The sequence below is a fragment of the Mustela nivalis genome (genome assembly GCF_964662115.1).
Source record: "Mustela nivalis genome assembly, chromosome: 7".
Taxonomy (NCBI): domain Eukaryota; kingdom Metazoa; phylum Chordata; class Mammalia; order Carnivora; family Mustelidae; genus Mustela; species Mustela nivalis.
In genome coordinates this window covers 68,510,929-68,528,179 of record NC_139026.1, presented here as the reverse complement: position 1 = coordinate 68,528,179, position 17,251 = coordinate 68,510,929, and the positions used below count along the sequence as shown (strand labels likewise).

General features: G+C 37.9%; 1 protein-coding gene across 1 annotated transcript in view; it reads left to right on the top strand.

Annotated features, from left to right (window-relative positions):
• The window catches only part of LOC309870274 (small ribosomal subunit protein mS35-like), a gene marked incomplete at its 5' end in the record, with an annotated part of 47,320 nt that extends 31,374 nt beyond the window's left edge, over positions 1-15,946 (top strand). The window contains one exon of the mRNA XM_082742452.1: positions 15,665-15,946. Coding sequence (XP_082598578.1) covers positions 15,665-15,910 — 246 coding nt within the window. The 3' untranslated portion in view covers positions 15,911-15,946. The remainder of the gene's footprint in view (positions 1-15,664) is intronic.
• Between the last annotated feature and the right edge of the window lie 1,305 nt (positions 15,947-17,251).

The following is a 17,251-nucleotide window of genomic DNA, read 5'->3' as shown; positions in this document are numbered from 1 at the left end:
CAGAGAGACAGGCAGAGAGAGAGAGGAGGAAGCAGGCTTCCCACTGAGCAGAGAGCCCAATGTGGGGCTCAACCCCAGGACCGTGGGATCATGACCTGAGCCGAAGGCAGAGGCTTTAACCCACTGAGCCACCCAGGCGCCCCTCAGAGTTCATTTTTGAAGTAAAGAGTTCATGTCAAAGTAAGAAGTTCAGGGGCAGTGGGGTGGCTCAGTTGGTTAAGCATCTCTTTTCAGCTCAGGTCATGATCCCAGGATCCTGGGATTGAGCCCCATGTTAGGCTCCCTGCTCTGTGGAGATCCTGCTTCTCCCTTTCTCTCTATCTCAAATAATAAAATCGTTTAAAAAAAAAAAGTTCATTTTTAAAGCAGACCTTATTGCAGATGTATCTGATAATGAAGAGTCCTTTTGCAGCTCCATCATCACCATTTAATGTTTGGTCTGTGAGTTCCTTATGATGTGTGGAATACATGGAATGCACGTATATTTCCAGGTGATAGTAAAGAACTCTTTTTTTTTTTTTTTAAAGATTTTATTTATTAATTTGACAGAGAGAAATCACAAGTAGATGGAGAGGCAGCCAGAGAGAGAGAGGGAAGCAGGCTCCCTGCTGTGCAGAGAGCCCGATGCGGGACTCGATCCCAGGACCCTGAGATCATGACCTGAGCCGAAGGCAGTGGCTTAACCCACTGAGCCACCCAGGCGCCCCAGTAAAGAACTCTTGAATGATGTTTGTAATGTTGTGTACTCTTTCCTGCATTCAGCAGTAATTTTGTCTTGTGTACCACGTACAGTGCTAGGTATTGCTCAGACTATGAAAGTGAAAGAGCTCTGCCTTTAGGTACCTTTATTTCTGGAGAGAACCAGTAAGTTATAACGTAGTCTGTTTCACTCAGTAACGGAGGTAGGAACACGGTGCTGTGAGAGCCACTGATGAGTATTAATTCTCCCTGGAAGCTTCACAAGAACTGGTGACTGGTTCTGGAAGATAAATAGGAAGATGCAGTAGAGCAGTGGGTGAAGGACTCTGGCCTTGTGGATGTAGAGAGCCGGCGGAAGTTGGGTGTGGCCGGGGTGTAAGGCTGATAGGGCAGAGGTAAGGAGTTGAGACCAGAAAAACAAGTCAGAGCCAGGTTGTGAACAGGTTGTATGGCTTATTTACAGAGTGTAAAATTGTATCCAGAGGGCAAAATTGAGCTGAGGTAGCATTTTACTAGTTGTTTAAGAAAGTACCCCTTTCACTTTTTTAATGTTTATGAAATAGTAAACCATCCGTATAGCAAATGTCAGGTGTGCTTTCATTAAAATGAACTGTTTATTGATTGATGGGGTAAAAGTTTACTGGTTGCCTATTACTTGCTTGGTGTTGTTGCATATGGGGTTTAATATATAAGGAGGAAGACTTTGTCTTTTCCATTGAGGAACACTAGTAGAAACAAGGTTTAGTAGTAAATATTACAAAAGTGTTGTTATATAGTTTACGATGTTGTATAGGTTACTATTTAATTTTTAATTTTTTCTACTTATTGTATATCCTTCAACACTTCAGTTGATACCTGCTTTGAGCCTATTTTTTATGATATAATTGATGTATAATATTATATTTGTTTCAGGTGGTAAAGTGTAATGCTTCCATAACATATGTTATGAAATGATCACATTATGTCTAGTTAACATTCATCCACTCATCACTGCATATAGTTACAAATGTTTTTTTCTTGTGATGAGAACTTTTGAAATTTACTCTTAGTAACTTTCAAATATGCAGTACAGTATTATTAACTGTAGTCACCATGGTGTACATGACATCCCCATGATTTGCTTTCTAACTGGAAGTTTGTACCTATTAACCATCTTCACTCACTTTGCTCAACCCTAGCCTCTAGCAGCCACCAGTTTGTTCTGTTGCTATACGTTGAGGTGTTTTAGATTCCACACATAAATGAGATCATATGTTATATATCTTTCTCTGACTTTTTTTCACTTAGCTTAATGCCTTCAAGAGCCATTCATGTTGTCACAGATGGTAGGAGTTCCTTTTTTTGGCTGAATAATAGTCCATAGTGTATATGTATGTATGCTTGCATACATACACACTTAACTCTTTATCGGTTTATCCATCATTGGACACAGAGATTGTTTCCATGTCTTGGCTATTGTAAATAATGTTGCAGTGAACTTGAGGGTGCAGGTATTTTTTCAAGTTAATGTTCCTTTTCTTTGGATGTATACCCAGAAGTGGAGTTGCTTGATCTTGTGATAGTTATATTTTTAATTTCTTGAGGAACTTCTGTACTGTTTTCCACAGTGGCTGTACTAATTTACATTCCCACCAGCAGTGCACAGAGTTCTGTTTTCTCCGTATCCTTATCAATACTTGTTATTTCTTGTCTTTTTGAGAATAACCATTGTAACAGGTGTGAAGTGTTCTTTCATTGTCTTTCATTGTCCTTTTGATTTGCATTTCACTGGTGACTGATGTGGAACATCTTTTCATGTGTCTTTTAGGCCATCTGTATGTCTTTGGAAAAGTGGGTATTTAGATCTTCTCATTCTCAAATTGTTTTTCTGCTTGAGTTGTTATGAGTTCTTCATATATTTTGGATATTAATTCAGCAGATGAATTTGAGCCTTTTATTCTTTGCATAACTCCTATCTCACATAAATAGCAAGTTATACTGTCTCATCTATATTGGTTAATAGGGCCCTTGACCACAGACAGTTGTGCCATGTATGACTGGAAACAGTTGACTGTTTCCCATGTGTGTTTTTGTTATTCCATATATGTTTTCTCTTTCTGACTGATCATAAGGTCCTCATTAGCATATATCCAACCTTACTGTATTTTGTTCTTCATAGTATCTAGGTCAGTGCTATGTAAGAACACTGAATGTTTAATAATAGTCGTCCATTCTTTTAGATTTCCATAGACCTTTTTTTTTTTTTTTAAAGATTTTATTTATTTATTTGACAGGCAGAGATCACAAGTAGGCAGAGAGGCAAGCAGAGAGAGAGAGGAGGAAGCAGGCTCCCTGCAGAGCAGAGAGCCCAATGCAGGGCTAGATCCCAGGACCCTGGGATCATGACCTGAGCCGAAGGCAGAGGCTTTAACCCACTGAGCCATCCAGGTGCCCGATTTCCATAACCTTTTGAAGTACAAGTCTTCAAAAGTAAGGTGACAAAATATCAAACTCCCTTTTTAGTAAAAACGTAGCATACTTGTTAGATGTTAGCAATGATTAGCTTACTGTTCTAGCTTAATGATCTATTGAGAAAATTATTAATAATCAGCAATCATAATTGTGCCCAGTTTATAAAAAATATCTTTGCAACAGTTTGAGATACTTAATTTTCATGGATGTATGATTTATGTGTAGATTAGGTTTGCTTTTCATTTGATTATGTTTTCTCAAATATTTACAAAGTATTCTTAATTCCTTATTGTTTTGGAAGTTTTCCACAAACATTTGCTTCTATGAGTTTATTTCCTGATGCTAATTTATATTTGACTATGGTAGTATCCTCTGTATTATAGAAAAATAATGGCTGCTGTAACAGGGTACATCTCTTCAATGTGAAATGTATTTATGCATAAACTTCTGAGTAATCTAATTATGCATAAACTAATATTACAGTGTTTATTAAAGAAAAAATAACTAAATACATTAATTGGATTCCCATGATGAGTCTGAGCATTGTTGTAGAGCAGTAACAATAAAGAGTGCTTACTTGCTACCTTTTCCTTGATTCCAGGCAAATAGCACATCTGGCCTTTATTTATTTTTATTTTTATTATTGTTATTGTTATTTTTAGAGAGGGAGCAGAGAGGAGAGAAAGAATCTTTTTTTTTCTTTTTCATAAACATATAATGTATTTTTATCCCCAGGGGTACAGGTTGTGAATCGCCAGGTTTACACAGTTCACAGCACTCACCATAGCATATACCCTCCCCAATGTCCATAATCCCACCCCCCTTTCGGAAACCTCCTCCCCCCAGCAACCTTCAGTTTGTTTTGTGAGATTAAGAGTCACTTATGGTTTGTCTCCCTCCCAATCCCATCTTGTTTCATTCATTCTAGGAAAGAAAGAATCTTTTTTTTTTTTTCCTAAGATTTTATTTATTTTATTTGACGGAGAGAGAGAGATCACAAGTAGGAAGAGAGGCAGGCAGAGACAGAGAGGGAAGCAGGCTCCCTGCTGAGCAGAGGGCCCGATGCGGGGCTCGATCCCAGGACCCTGAGATCATGACCTGAGCTGAAGGCAGCGGCTTCAATCCACTGAGCCACCCAGGCGCCCCGGAAAGAAAGAATCTTAAGCAGGCTCCAAATCTAGCACCCAGCCAGATGTGGGGCTTGGTAGCACAGTCCTGAGATCATGACCTGAGCCAAAATCAAGAGTTCGACACTTAACTGACTGAGTCACCTAGGCTCCCCTTGGCTTTCGTTTTAAAAGAAATTTTTAGTCTTGCTCCAGGAGTCACCTGTGTCTCTTTCTTTTTTACCTTTGCTTTCCAAATGATCACCCTAGATAAAAATAAAAAGGAAACCAAAAAGGGGATGAGGAGTGAGAGAGGAGCTCCATTTTTTTTTTTTAAGATTTTATTTATTTATTTGACAGAGAGAAATAGTGAGAGATGAGCATGATGAGCAGGGGAGAGAGGGAGAAGCAGTTTCCCGCTGAGCAGGGAGCCGCATGCAGGTCTCCATACCAGGATCCTGGGATCATGACTTGAGCCGAAGGCAGACGCTTATCTGATTGAGCTGCCCAGGTGCTCTGAGGAGCTCCATTTTTAAAAAGTGCTTTAAAATGGTGTCTTTTTTCTGAACACAATAGTGTTTAGTGTGTCCATCCATTTTAAATTAGTACTGACTTTGAAGATCAGGAATCAGATTTATCTGTTACAACCTCTTCATGATATAAATTGAGAAATCAAGATTTAGAGAGATACATAGTTTTTCTCAAGTTTACAGAGTTTGTTGGCTGAGGGACTTGAGACTTGAACTGCAGCTTCAAAGTTCATATTCTTCGCATGGTATCATATTTAGTGTTATTCAACTTTGACTTCTATTAAAACAGATTATTAAATAGGAGATGAAATCAAATCTGCACTTTAGCTGCTAGCTTACTATGTTCTCAAACTGAACAATTGACAGTTGAAAATTTATTTCCAGGGCACCTGGGTGGCTCAGTTGGTTAAGCTTCTGGCTTCAGCTCAGGTCATGATCCCAGTGTCCTGGGATGGAAAGCCCTCTATTAGGCGCCCTGCTCAGGGGGGAGCCTACTTTTCCCTCCCCCTTGGCCTCTCCCCCTGCTTGTGCTCTTTCTCTCAAATAAATAAAATCTTTTTAAAAAAAGAAAAAGGAAAGAAAATTTATCCCCCTAACCTGTTTTCAGGTAGTGGTTGCATTAGACTCACCTGGGAAGCTTTTTTTAAATTACGGATCCATGAACTCTACATAATTAACATCTCTAGTGGTGAAACTCAGGAAGGTTTCATTTTAAAGTCTCCACAGAGGAGTCTGATATAAGTTCTGATTGTGAATAATTTCCCCAATCTTTGAGTCTTCTTAATAAAGAAACTACACAGAAGGCTGGTATATCTCTTTTAAGATGGTTTTTGTATATGTGTCTAGTATCAGTTAGTTGAGTGACCGCCTTCAGCTCAGGTCATGATCCTGGAGTCCCAGGATTGAGTCCCGCATTGGGCTCCCAGCTCCACAGGGAGTCCGCTTCTTCCTCTGACCATCTACCCTCTCATGCTCTCTCTTACTTGCTCTCTCTCTCAAATAAATAAATAAGATCATTAAAAAAAAAAAAAAGAAGAAGGGCAAAAAAATTTGTCCATGATACAGACTTTTTTGACTTGATGTGTTAGGCAATAGGCAGCTGTTCTGTATTCTTGGATGATGGCACAATTAAGGTAACACTTCTCTTTGCTGTCAGGGAAAACATCATATTACATCCTTTAAAAATATTTTCTCTTCCTGTTGCCTACTGCTACCACCCTGAGTCTTCATCATCTTTTAACTATAATAGCCTTATTGATTTTCCCATCCCGTCTATCTTCTGGATTTCTGTTAAAGTAATTGTTTCTAAAAAGCAAATCTATTGTGTCATATTGCTTTATAAAGTCCTTCAGTGAGTGGTTCCCTATTACCCAGGATAAAATCTAACCTACATAGCCTGTCTGTTCACAACAGTTTGCCACCTCATTACCAGTTCTGTATCTCAGCCGTAATGAACATAATGTGTTCTTTTATAACTTTACATATGCTGTTCTTTCTGCTTATGATTTTTTTTTCAAATTGATCAGCCTTGCCGATTCATATGAATCTTTTAATACACTTCAGATGTAGCCCGTCCTAGAAGTTATCAGTGTATCCTTTCCTCCTCCTCCTGTTAGCATTCTTCTTATTGCTTCTATGGTAATTGTCTGACTGACCCTGTTAGACTGTGAGATTACTGAGGAGAAGGACGTATCTTTCATTTATTGTTGCATTCCCAACCCCGAGTACAATGTCTGACAAAATAGCATTCAGTAAATTTTTAAAAAACCAATCTGAATTAAATCGAGTTCCTTGACATACTCAGTTAAACATTTGGCCATGGTACCTGAAAGAATTGGCAGTAGTCTTTCTTTTTTGAAAAAATCCACTATGGATATTTACCTCTTCTTATTTTTTATGATTTTCAAATAACTTGAATTTTCTTCTAATGCTTAAACTGTTTTTTCCTCATGTAGCACAATGCCTTACTTATAATCATGAGAAGTGGAATATTACTGTGATTCATGTTCTAGGCAAAGGGAGCTGTAATTAAGATGGTAAAAGGTGACAACTTTGTGTGTTCAGTGGAACAGCTATTTCTTTGCCTTCTGTTACATCAGAATACACTGACCAATGCATGGAATGCAGTGTTTTTCTTTGTATTGAATTTATGCTTACAAGAGGACAAAAAGGTGATAGATGCAATTAAATTATTCTTTTGTTCTTTATATTCTTTTTTACAGTGTATCTGTGTTCCTTGGAATATGTTGTTCTGCCACTAAAAAGCAGTATGATTTGGCAAATTATTTAATGGGTCTGGGCTTCAGTTTTTGGTCTATAAAGCAGATAGTAATAGTACTACCTCATAGGGTTGTTGTGGAAGTTAAGTGAATTATTGTATGTATGGTGCTGACATACGTAGTAAGTATTCTAAAGTAAGTATTCTAATAGCTATATTCATCCCATGCTGCTTTCCTCACCTTGGCCTCCATTCAGTTCCGTGATTATACTGAGGTCTTTGCTATCTCCAGGTCTTTCTGGATGCTCTTTTCTCTGCTGGGGTTGCAGTCTTCCATTTGATTGGCTCCTACTCAACTCCAGGTTTCCTACTAGACTGGCAATTGCAGGACAGCACAGTGTGTGCCTGGCAGGGTAGTTGTGCAATAAAGATTTATTGAGCAAATGAATAATTGAGGCTTTGTAGAAAGGAGAACAGATCGTGTAGAATGAAAGGTTGCTTCCTCTAGGGTTGTAGTCAGAGCAGGTTCTCTCGTTGTAGGCAGGGAAGAAAAAAGAGAGCCCAGATATGTGTATATGTATTATATACACACTCATACAAATTAAATGCTAAAATTATAAATGTTTAGTGGTTGAAGTATTAAAATAGGAGTCTATAGGTTAATCAAACTCTGCCTAAATGGTGATCAATTTAAGCTTAGTGATATTTTTAATTGCCACCCAGTAATTTGAAGATGATATTATTTATACTTTAAAATTAATATATTGCAGCTACACTTCAAAAGAAGAAACTCTTGGGGCGCCTGGGTGGCTCAGTTGGTTAAGCATCTCCCTTCAGCTCAGGTCATGATCCCGGAGTCCTGGGATCAAGCCCTGCATTGGGTTCCCTGCTCAGCCAGGAGTCTGCTTCTCTCCCTGCCCCTTACCCCACTCATGCTCTCTATCTCTTTTGCTCTTTCTCTTGCTGTCTTTCAAATAAATAAACAAAATCTTTGGGGGTGCGGTGGAGAGAGACTGGTTGATGAGTACGTGAGAGTTTATATAGTGCTATCTCTTTTGTATGTGTTTGAAATTCTCTGTAATAGACTCCTTTAAATCACAAAAACAAAATGTATTTAGCCTCATAGAAAATGATTAATTTAGAGGTGCCTGGGTGGTTCAGTCAATTGAGTGTTGGACTCTTGATTTTTGGCTCAGGTCATGATTTCAGGGTCATAGGATCAAGCCCCCAGTTGGGCTCCGTGCATAGCACTAAGTTGGCTTGTCCCTCTTCCTCTGCTCCTCCCCCTGCTAGCATGTGCCCTTTCTCTCTAAAAAAAGAAAGAAAGAATTAGGAAAAAAAGAAAAGAAAAGAATTAGCTTATAAATTGGATTTTGGGGGCGCCTGGGTGGCTCAGTGGGTTAAAACCTCTTCCTTCGGCTTAGGTCATGATCTCAGGATCCTGGGATCAAGCCCTGCAACAGGCTCCTTGCTCGGCGGGGACCTGCTTCTCTCTCTGCCTGCCTCTGCCTACCTGTGATCTCTGTCTGTCAAATAAATAAATAAAATCTTTTTTAAAAAATTGGATTTTGTTCCACTACATTATTATTGTATTTGAATAATGAGGATTTTTTTTTCTGTTTTTTATTTCATCAGCAGATGCCTAATACGAACAAGCATAGGTACCCTTTTTCTAAAATACTTGGATATGAAAACATTCATTTTTAGCCAGGGTACCTAGAGACATCCTGTTTCTCCCCGTACTGCCTAGCACATGGTGGGTTCTCAGGAAATGTTTTGTGAAAGAGTATGCAGGAGCAGTCACAGACCGAAAGGGAGTTTTGTCTGTTGAGCTCTTTCATTGCAATTTATTTGTTGAAGAAATCTTGGGCTCTTGTTTGCTGTGGGCTTTCCCATCATTTGAATTCTGCTGATTGTATCAACATACTATAATTTTTTAAGTTGATAGTTGTATCTAGAGCTTCATCAGATTCTATTTTGACTTTTTAAAAACTACTGTGTAATTAGTATTGTGCTCTTCCATCAGGAAGTCTATGGTATCAGATTATTTTTGTGAAATTTAACACTATTAGTTCTTTAAGTTTGAAGTTATAGAAAAATTATGTTTTAGATGGTGAAAATTATACGCTTTTGAATAAACTTATTGGGGGTGCCTGGGTGGCTCAGTGGGTTAAAGCCTCTGCCTTCGGCTCAGGTCATGATCCCAGAGTCCTGGGATCGAGCCCCGCATCGGGCTCTCTGCTCAGCGGGGAGCCTGCTTCCTCCTCTCTCTCTGTCTGCCTCTCTGCCTGCTTGTGATCTGTCAAATAAATAAATAAATCTTTTAAAAAATAATAAATAAATAAATAAACTTATTTAAGAAAATTGATCCAGACTAAATTTCCCAAAATTTGTTATTGCAAACTTAAAAAATAAGTTTTGATTTTTATTTGTATAAGACATTGTCTTATTCCATTTAGGTTGCTATAACACAGTACCACAGACTGGTCTGTTTATAAACAAAAGAAATTTGTTTCTTGTTTTTTTGAAGTTTGAGATATCTAAGATCAAATCATTGGCAGGTTGGGTGTCTAGTGAGGGCTCACTTCCTGTTTCATAAACAGCTATCGTTTTGCTGTCTCCTCACATGGCAGAAGGGGCAAGGGTTTTCTCTGGAAGCTCTTTCACAAGGGTGTTAATCTCATTCATGAGGGCTCCACCTCATGACCTATGCATCTCCCAAAGACCCCGCCTCCAATGCCACCATTTGGGAGTTCCATTCCTACAAGAATTTAGGGTGGGCATTGGGGGGGCGGAGACCCAAGCATTCAGTCTATAAGAAATATGTTAAGATTTGTTGGAACTTGTTAAGTAGAATCATTGGGAATCTTGGAGTTATATCATAAAATCTAAAAGGATTTCAGAATCTCATAGTTATAATCCCATAGTACAGATCTGATATGTATAGCAATGTAGTTTTGTGTTGGTCTGTTTTGGCATTCATTAATTCTGACTTCTGCTCTATCTAGACTGTTATTAATCCCATCCAGCTCTTCCTTAGGCATAGCCTTCAAGGCTTTTGATTGGGAACTTGGTTAATCAACTTCTATATCTGCTGTAGAGTCATTTGTACTTTTCAGAAGTTTTGAGCTTAGCTTGGTAACCTCTAACCTTGAAACAGAATCTGGTAGATGTTTTAAAAGGGTGATTGGGGTAGGGGGTGCCTGGGTGGCTCAGAGGGTTAAGCCTCTGCCTTCAGCTCAGGTCATGATCTCAGGGTCCTGTGATCAAGTCCCACATCGGGCTGTCTGCTTGGCAGGGAGTCTGTTTCCCCTTCTCTCTCTCTGCCTGCCTCTCTGCCTACTTTTGATCTCTGTCAAATAAATAAATAAAATCTTAAAAAAAAAAGGGTGATTGGTTGTGCATTTAAAACACACTTCTTCCTTCTAGTGCGACTTTGTCTCCTAAACATTCTGAGATTATGGGGGATTTTACTTTGCTTTTTAGAGGTGTGATTATGATTTCCCAGCTTCTCCATAAGTAACCCCAGAACTAAAACCAGTCATGTTTGGGATTCTTCACTTCCAGTCTGTTTTATAGAGCCCTGTGTAACAGCTCAAATTTCACGTATTCCTCTATACCCAAGAAGAATCCTGCATTTGCCAAGTGCCAGTCTTTTACAGAATTGGAAAATGCCCTCAGGAAAGAAAATGTTTAAGGATTTTCAAAAGGATCCTTCTCACATCCTTGCAGCCTGGAATTCACATTCGTCTAGTCATCACTGATTCTGTAACTCTGATATCTTTTTTTTTTAAGATTTTAAAATTTATTTTAGAGAAAGAGTGAGAGTGGGGGAGGGGCAGAAAGAGAGGGATTCCCAAGTAGACTCCCTGCTGAGGAGGAAGCCCTACTGGGGGCTCCATCCCAGGACCCTAAGATCATCACCTGAGTTGAAATCAAGAGTTGGGTGTTTAACTGACTGAGTCACCCAGGTGCCCCAAGGATTTTATATTTATACCTCTTAGAAATGAAAAATATTCTAACGTGACAAGTAGTATGGACAGTATTACTGCCTTTATATCATTGACAAAGATTAAGATGTTTTAGAATAGCTTCCTAATATATCATTTATAGAACAGCATCTCTTTTAGTTAGTTCTGTTCTCTCTTCACTGACAAGCTCTATTTGGTTGTTACTCATCTGTGAAAGCTTATACATTAATGAGTAGTAAAGATTTCCCGCAAAAAGTAAATATATTGATAATAATTAGCTTTTACTTTTCCTGCTTGTAAAACAGAGACATTCTAAAGATGCTGTAAAGATATTTTCTTCCATTTAACTCAGGACTTCAAAAAAGTAAATTTCTTTTTCTTGACAAGAATGCTATTTTGTGTGCGTGTGTGTGTGTCTGTGTTTTCTAATCTACATCTGATTAGACATAAAATGCCTATATCCAAAGGAGACTGCAGGAAAACTGGAGATAACTTAGTAAGAATAGGCAATTAATTGGGAAAATTTAATCAGTGATAGCATTTATCAAGAAGACATGAAGTTACAAGAATCACGAAAAACATTACCTTTATATCAGGGATAAGAAATAAAGACCTCTTGTTTCTTTAACTATTTTATCTAAACATTATAAAAATAATGATACAATTTTGTGAGTGGGAATAATTGCAGAACATTCGAACAATTTGGTTTGTGTTTATATTTACACTGAAAGTTTCTATTTATTGTTTGATGGGGGCAGTGATGCCCTTGACATAGAAACACATTTTGTAGGTAGGCTAACAAGGATTTGAATCCCACTCTCTTTCATTCATCTTCATAAGCTATGTTTTATTCGTAGCAAGCATTTATTTAGTGTTTACTCTGAGCCAGTTGCTCTAAGTGCATGGATATTCCTTACCTATTTTATTTTATTTTTATTCCTTACCTCTTTTAATTCACAGAACAGCCCTTGGAATCACTTCTTCTGTAACACAAGTCTGTCACAGTAGTAAGTGATGAAGCTAGGATGTAAACTGAGTTCGTAAAACACCAAAGCCCATATTAAATATTGTGTCATACCACCTCCCTGTGCGATCCTGAGCAAATCACACACCCACACACCCTAACTCTGTAACCCCCAAAGCTTTGGAAATTGCTAGTTTTTTCATAACTTATTTGGTGGCAAAATGAGACTTGAATGGATGAAAAACATTTACAGCCTTTGTTTATCCCATTTAGTGTGACTGAATACACGTTGCTGCAAAAATGGTGATGTATTTGATTTAGGGTATCCTGTGGTTGATCTTCTCTGGAAATGTTAACAAAATATATGGTGTATGCACTGTATTAATTTTCTAAAATGTAAAAAATTCTGAAATCAGAAACATTCCCAGGTGGCTATGGCCCCTATTTAACTTCCATATTACTTTATTTTCTTTCTGTAGAGATGTTAACATCAAACCCAGTAGGTTTTAATAAGAATTATATGAAATAATTAACGTATGTAAGCATTTAAGGTCCGTGGCATATAAGTATTTAATTTATTGGTATTGTTACTATCATTATCTTGGAATTTATATTCAACTGTGCAGAGTTTGGATCCTAAAGTTATTAGAATTGTTGAAAACATGAGTTTTGTTTAGCTTGCAGCTGAAGCCCAACACTGCTTTGTGTCTGTGTAGGATTAGTAGGAATCTATGCCTTCTACACATTGTAGTCACTTTGACTTACCACTGGCTATTTAACACAGTATGATTTTCTCCTGTAAGTGTTTGTTATCCCTTAGTGCAGTATTTCCTAACCTTTTTTGTGTCGCTGCACACAGAGAAAAGTCTTTCCTGAGATCAGTGAAGGAAGAGGGTGCTTGTGCACCGCTGCTCCAGGGTCTCCTGAGGGCCGAGGGAATCAATAGCATGGCACACTGTAACACTTTGACAAAGCAGCCTAGAATTGTGTACACCAAACATTAGCGGAAGATAAATGAAATGATGAAGATTACAGTGAATTTACTTTTGTTACCTCTTTAAGTATCTATTTCAGAATAGGTGAAAAAATCCACATAAAACTAGGTGAAAGTTATAATTTTTTAAATTGTTCATCTCTTAATTGTCTTCTAGCAGTCAAGAATGAAGTAGGTTAGAATTTTTTTTTTAAAGTAAGAGGTAGATTGACTGTTTTACATAGTGCTTTATATAATGTATTTGTTGGAATCTTAAGGATATTCATTTGTAAGTTAGAATTATGAAGAAACTATGACACTGTTTCATCATTTAAAGCACTTCTAAGAGTAGATAGGACCAAAGATACATTTAATTTAGGGCATTTGTTTTTTTTAAGGGTCTGACATTTATTTTTTCCCCAAATATTACAGTAAAATGTAGGTAGGGTAGGATGATTTTGTCAGTTTTCTTTGTAATGTAAAATTCAGAGTTTAGCTGTTAGAAGTTATTTGCAACAGGCTTGTATGCACAGGATACAAGAAGTTGTTTCACATTATTCACCCATCCCGCCCCTTTGCCAAGTCTATGGGGTGAATCACAGCCAGATTAAAAAAGGAGTGTAGAGTTAATTCTCAACCAGATAATATGTTTCTAGAATGTTAGTTGAGATGTTTTCCTCAGCTATAAATTCAGGATAGGGAGGTGGGGCAAACAGTATATAGGGAGTTGTGAGTATAGCCCTTTTGGCTAAGGAATTTGAGGGTCAGGGAGACACTCCACATCCTATTGGTTTATCTTGAAGGAAAGGTTATTTAGTTTGAAGGATATAAACAGGATTTCTTTTTCTTGTGGTTCTTTGTGGAGGAGACTCTTTCCTTGCCTTCAGTTAACCCAAATGGGGTTAGCTGAGTCCATGGCATATCCAGGGGCCTATTTGCAGTTGGTGGGGCTCCTCTTTACCTTTTTTTTTTTTTTTTTTATAAAGATTTTATTTATTTATTTGTCAGAGAAAGAGCAAGCGAGAGCGAGCACAGGCAGACAGAATGGCAGGCAGAGTCAGAGGGAGAAGCAGGCCCCTGCGGAGCAAGGAGCCCGATGTGGGACTCGATCCCAGGACGCTGGGATCATGACCTGAGCCGAAGGCAGCTGCTCAACCAACTGAGCCACCCAGGCGTCCCTGCTCTTTACCTTTTGAGGGATGCATTTCCTGTGCTTTTTCTCTTTTCCTTTTTTGTTTCTTAAGATTTTTTAAAATTTTTATTTATTTGATAGACAGAGATCACAAGTAGGCAGAGAGGCAAACAGAGAGAGAGAGAGGAGGAAGCAGGCTCCCTGCTGAGCAGAGAGCCTAATGCCCCAGGACCCTGGGATCATGACCTGAGCTGAAGGCAGAGGCTTTAACCCACTGAGCCACCCAGGCACCCCTCTTGTGCTTTTTCTTTTTTCATGGACTCGAATAGTGAGGTTGGGGACAGGAGGGAGGCAGAAGTGGAAACCGACTCCTTGGTACTCACTTAATTCTGAACAGACTTGGAGCTCTGTCTGCTCAAGTTGGGGTCTTTTTCAAGAGGAGTTTTCAGAGATAAAATAATTTTGACAGCCTTACAAATCTTTCTTTTAATACTTCAGAAATGTTCTAATTTGCGGGGTTTACCACCTTCAAAAGCTTTAAGAATATTGGATGATTCTATAATAGTATATAGCTCAGAATATTTTATTTTGGAAATAAATATTGTTAATATGTTATATTATGTTAGAATATGTTAGTTTGAAAAGAATGTGGCTGGCATTCAGCACTTCATTGAACCAGGGCTTATTATTTATCAGCTGCGTTCCTTGATTTTTCACAGATTGTTACATCTTCATCTAAATCACGAATCTGAATTATATTACTATAAAACCTAACAGTGTTCCCTAAGATAGCATAGTAGTAACTTTTGTAAGAAAAAACATATTAGTGGGGAGCCTGGGTGGTTCAGTTGTTAAGCATCTGCCTTCAGCTCAGGTCATGATCCCAGAGTCCTGGGATTGAGCCCTGTATCGGGCTCCCTGCTCCAAGGGAAGCCTGCTTTTCCCTCACCCGCTCCCCCCTGCTTCCCCTCTCTCACTGTGTCTCTCTCTATCAAATAAATAAATAAAATCTTTAAATAAAAAAAAAGAAAAAGAAAGAAAGAAAAGAGAAAACAAGTAGTGACAAAAATTGTTTCCCTTAGAGGAACAGAAAATAAAGATAATAACAAAATAAAATTCCAGAATATATGAAGCCATTAGGACTAAAAATCATGTATTACACATGTATTTTATATTTTTTATTTTATTGTAATGATTGGTATTCCTTGTCATCCCCACAGGCATGTTACAAAGATAAATACAGTCTTTTCTCAACTCTTTATTATTAACCTCAGAAATGTGAAGTGTTGATGTGTTAAGAGTTTAGGGATTAGAAAGCTGCAAAAAATGAGTTTTCTGTCTCTTTTGGGAAGTAGTGTTGCTTTGTGAGTGGAATTTGCAAGCCAGATAAATTCTGTAGAGTTAGTGAGTGGTAATGTAGTAGTCACATTATAGAGTGTGGGGTCCTGAAACAGTTGGTGCAGGTGGATAGCAGTGCTGTAAGGGAGGGAAATCAAAGTTCACATACAAAGTATCCATAGGGACTCCACATTTTGCAGATTCTCTTTCCCTAAAACAAAAACAAAACTTTGTTTTTGGATCGTATTTCTCAGATTTCAGAACTCATTTTTTTCCTTTCAGAAAACTGAAGAATGGGAGAAAGATAAGACTGAAGCAGACATGGAAGAGTATGTATGGAACAATAGCTCCTCTGAAAAAAATATTCTGGAAACACTTCTCCAAATCAAAGCTGCTGAGAAAAATCTGGATGTAAATAAAGAAGAGCTCCTTGCTACGAAAGAAGTTGAAGAGTACAAAAAGTCTGTTGTTAGTCTTAAGAATGAAGGGGACAATGAAAATACCCTTCTCAGTACAAAGAATCAGTGAAGAAACTATAAATCTAATGTGATTTATTTAGAAAAATCTCCTTGATTTAATTTTTATTTTATGATTTTTAAAAATCTCCTTGATTTAAAATCTCCATGATATAATTTTATAATTATCTCACTTTATATAAATTTGAAAATGCTAAAAAAAAAAAACGTTTTTACACATTTCAGATTTTTTTTATTAGTTTCAGAGGCTTAGTGATTATTATTAGTTTAGTGATTCATCAGTTGCATATAACATACCCAGTGCTCATTCCATCGGTTTCCCTTTTTAATACCCATCCCCCAGTTACCTCATCACCCCACCTACCTCCCCTTCAGCAACCCTCAGTGTGTTTCCTAGAGTTCAATGTCTCTTAACAGTTTGCCTTCCTGTCAATTTTCATCTTATTTTATTTTTTTTTACCTTCTCCTGTGTTCATCTCTTTTATTTCTTAAATTCCACATATGAATGAAATCATATGGTATTTGTCTTTCTCTGACTTACTTATTTTGCTTAGCATAATACTCTAATTCCATCCACATTGTTGAAAATGATAAGATTTAATTCTTTCTGAATAAAAATACTACTGTGTATATATACCTCATCTTTATCCATTTGTTTCCCTTGTCTTTGGAGACATATCTAGCAAGAAGTTGTTGCAGCTGAGGTAAGGTTGCTGCCTATATTTTCTTCTAGGATTTTGACAGATTCCTATCTCACGTTTAGGTCTTTCATCCATTTTGAGTCTATTTTTGTGATGGTGTAAGGAAATGGTCCGGTTTCATTCTTCTGCATGTGGCAGTCTAATTTTTCAGCACCATTTGTTGAAGACACTGTCTTCTTTCCATTGGACATTCTTTCCTGCTTTGTTGAAGATTAGTTGACCATAGAGTTGAGGGTCCATATCTGCTCTCTGTTCTGTTCCATTGATCTATGTGTCTGTTTTTGTGCCAGTACCATGCTGTGTTGCTGATTACAGCTTTGTAGTAGATTTTGGCTTTATTTGCTGGTCTTTTCCCAGCTCCTTTAGGTCTAAGGTTAGGTTGTGTATTTGGGACTTCTCTTGTTTCTTTCTTTCTTTTTTTTTTTTTTAAGATTTTCTTTATTTATCTGACAGAGAGAGAGAGAGAGAGATTACAAGTAGGCAGAGAGGCAGGCAGAGAGAGGGGGAAGCAGACTCCCCACTGAGCAGAGAACCTGATGTGGGGCTTGATCCCAGGACCCTGTGATCATGACCCAAGCCGAAGGCAGAGGGTTTAACCCACTGAGCCACCCAGGCACCCTACTTCTCTTATTTCTTGAGAAAGGCTTACGTTACTATATACTTCCCTCTTAGGACCATCTTTGCTGTATCCC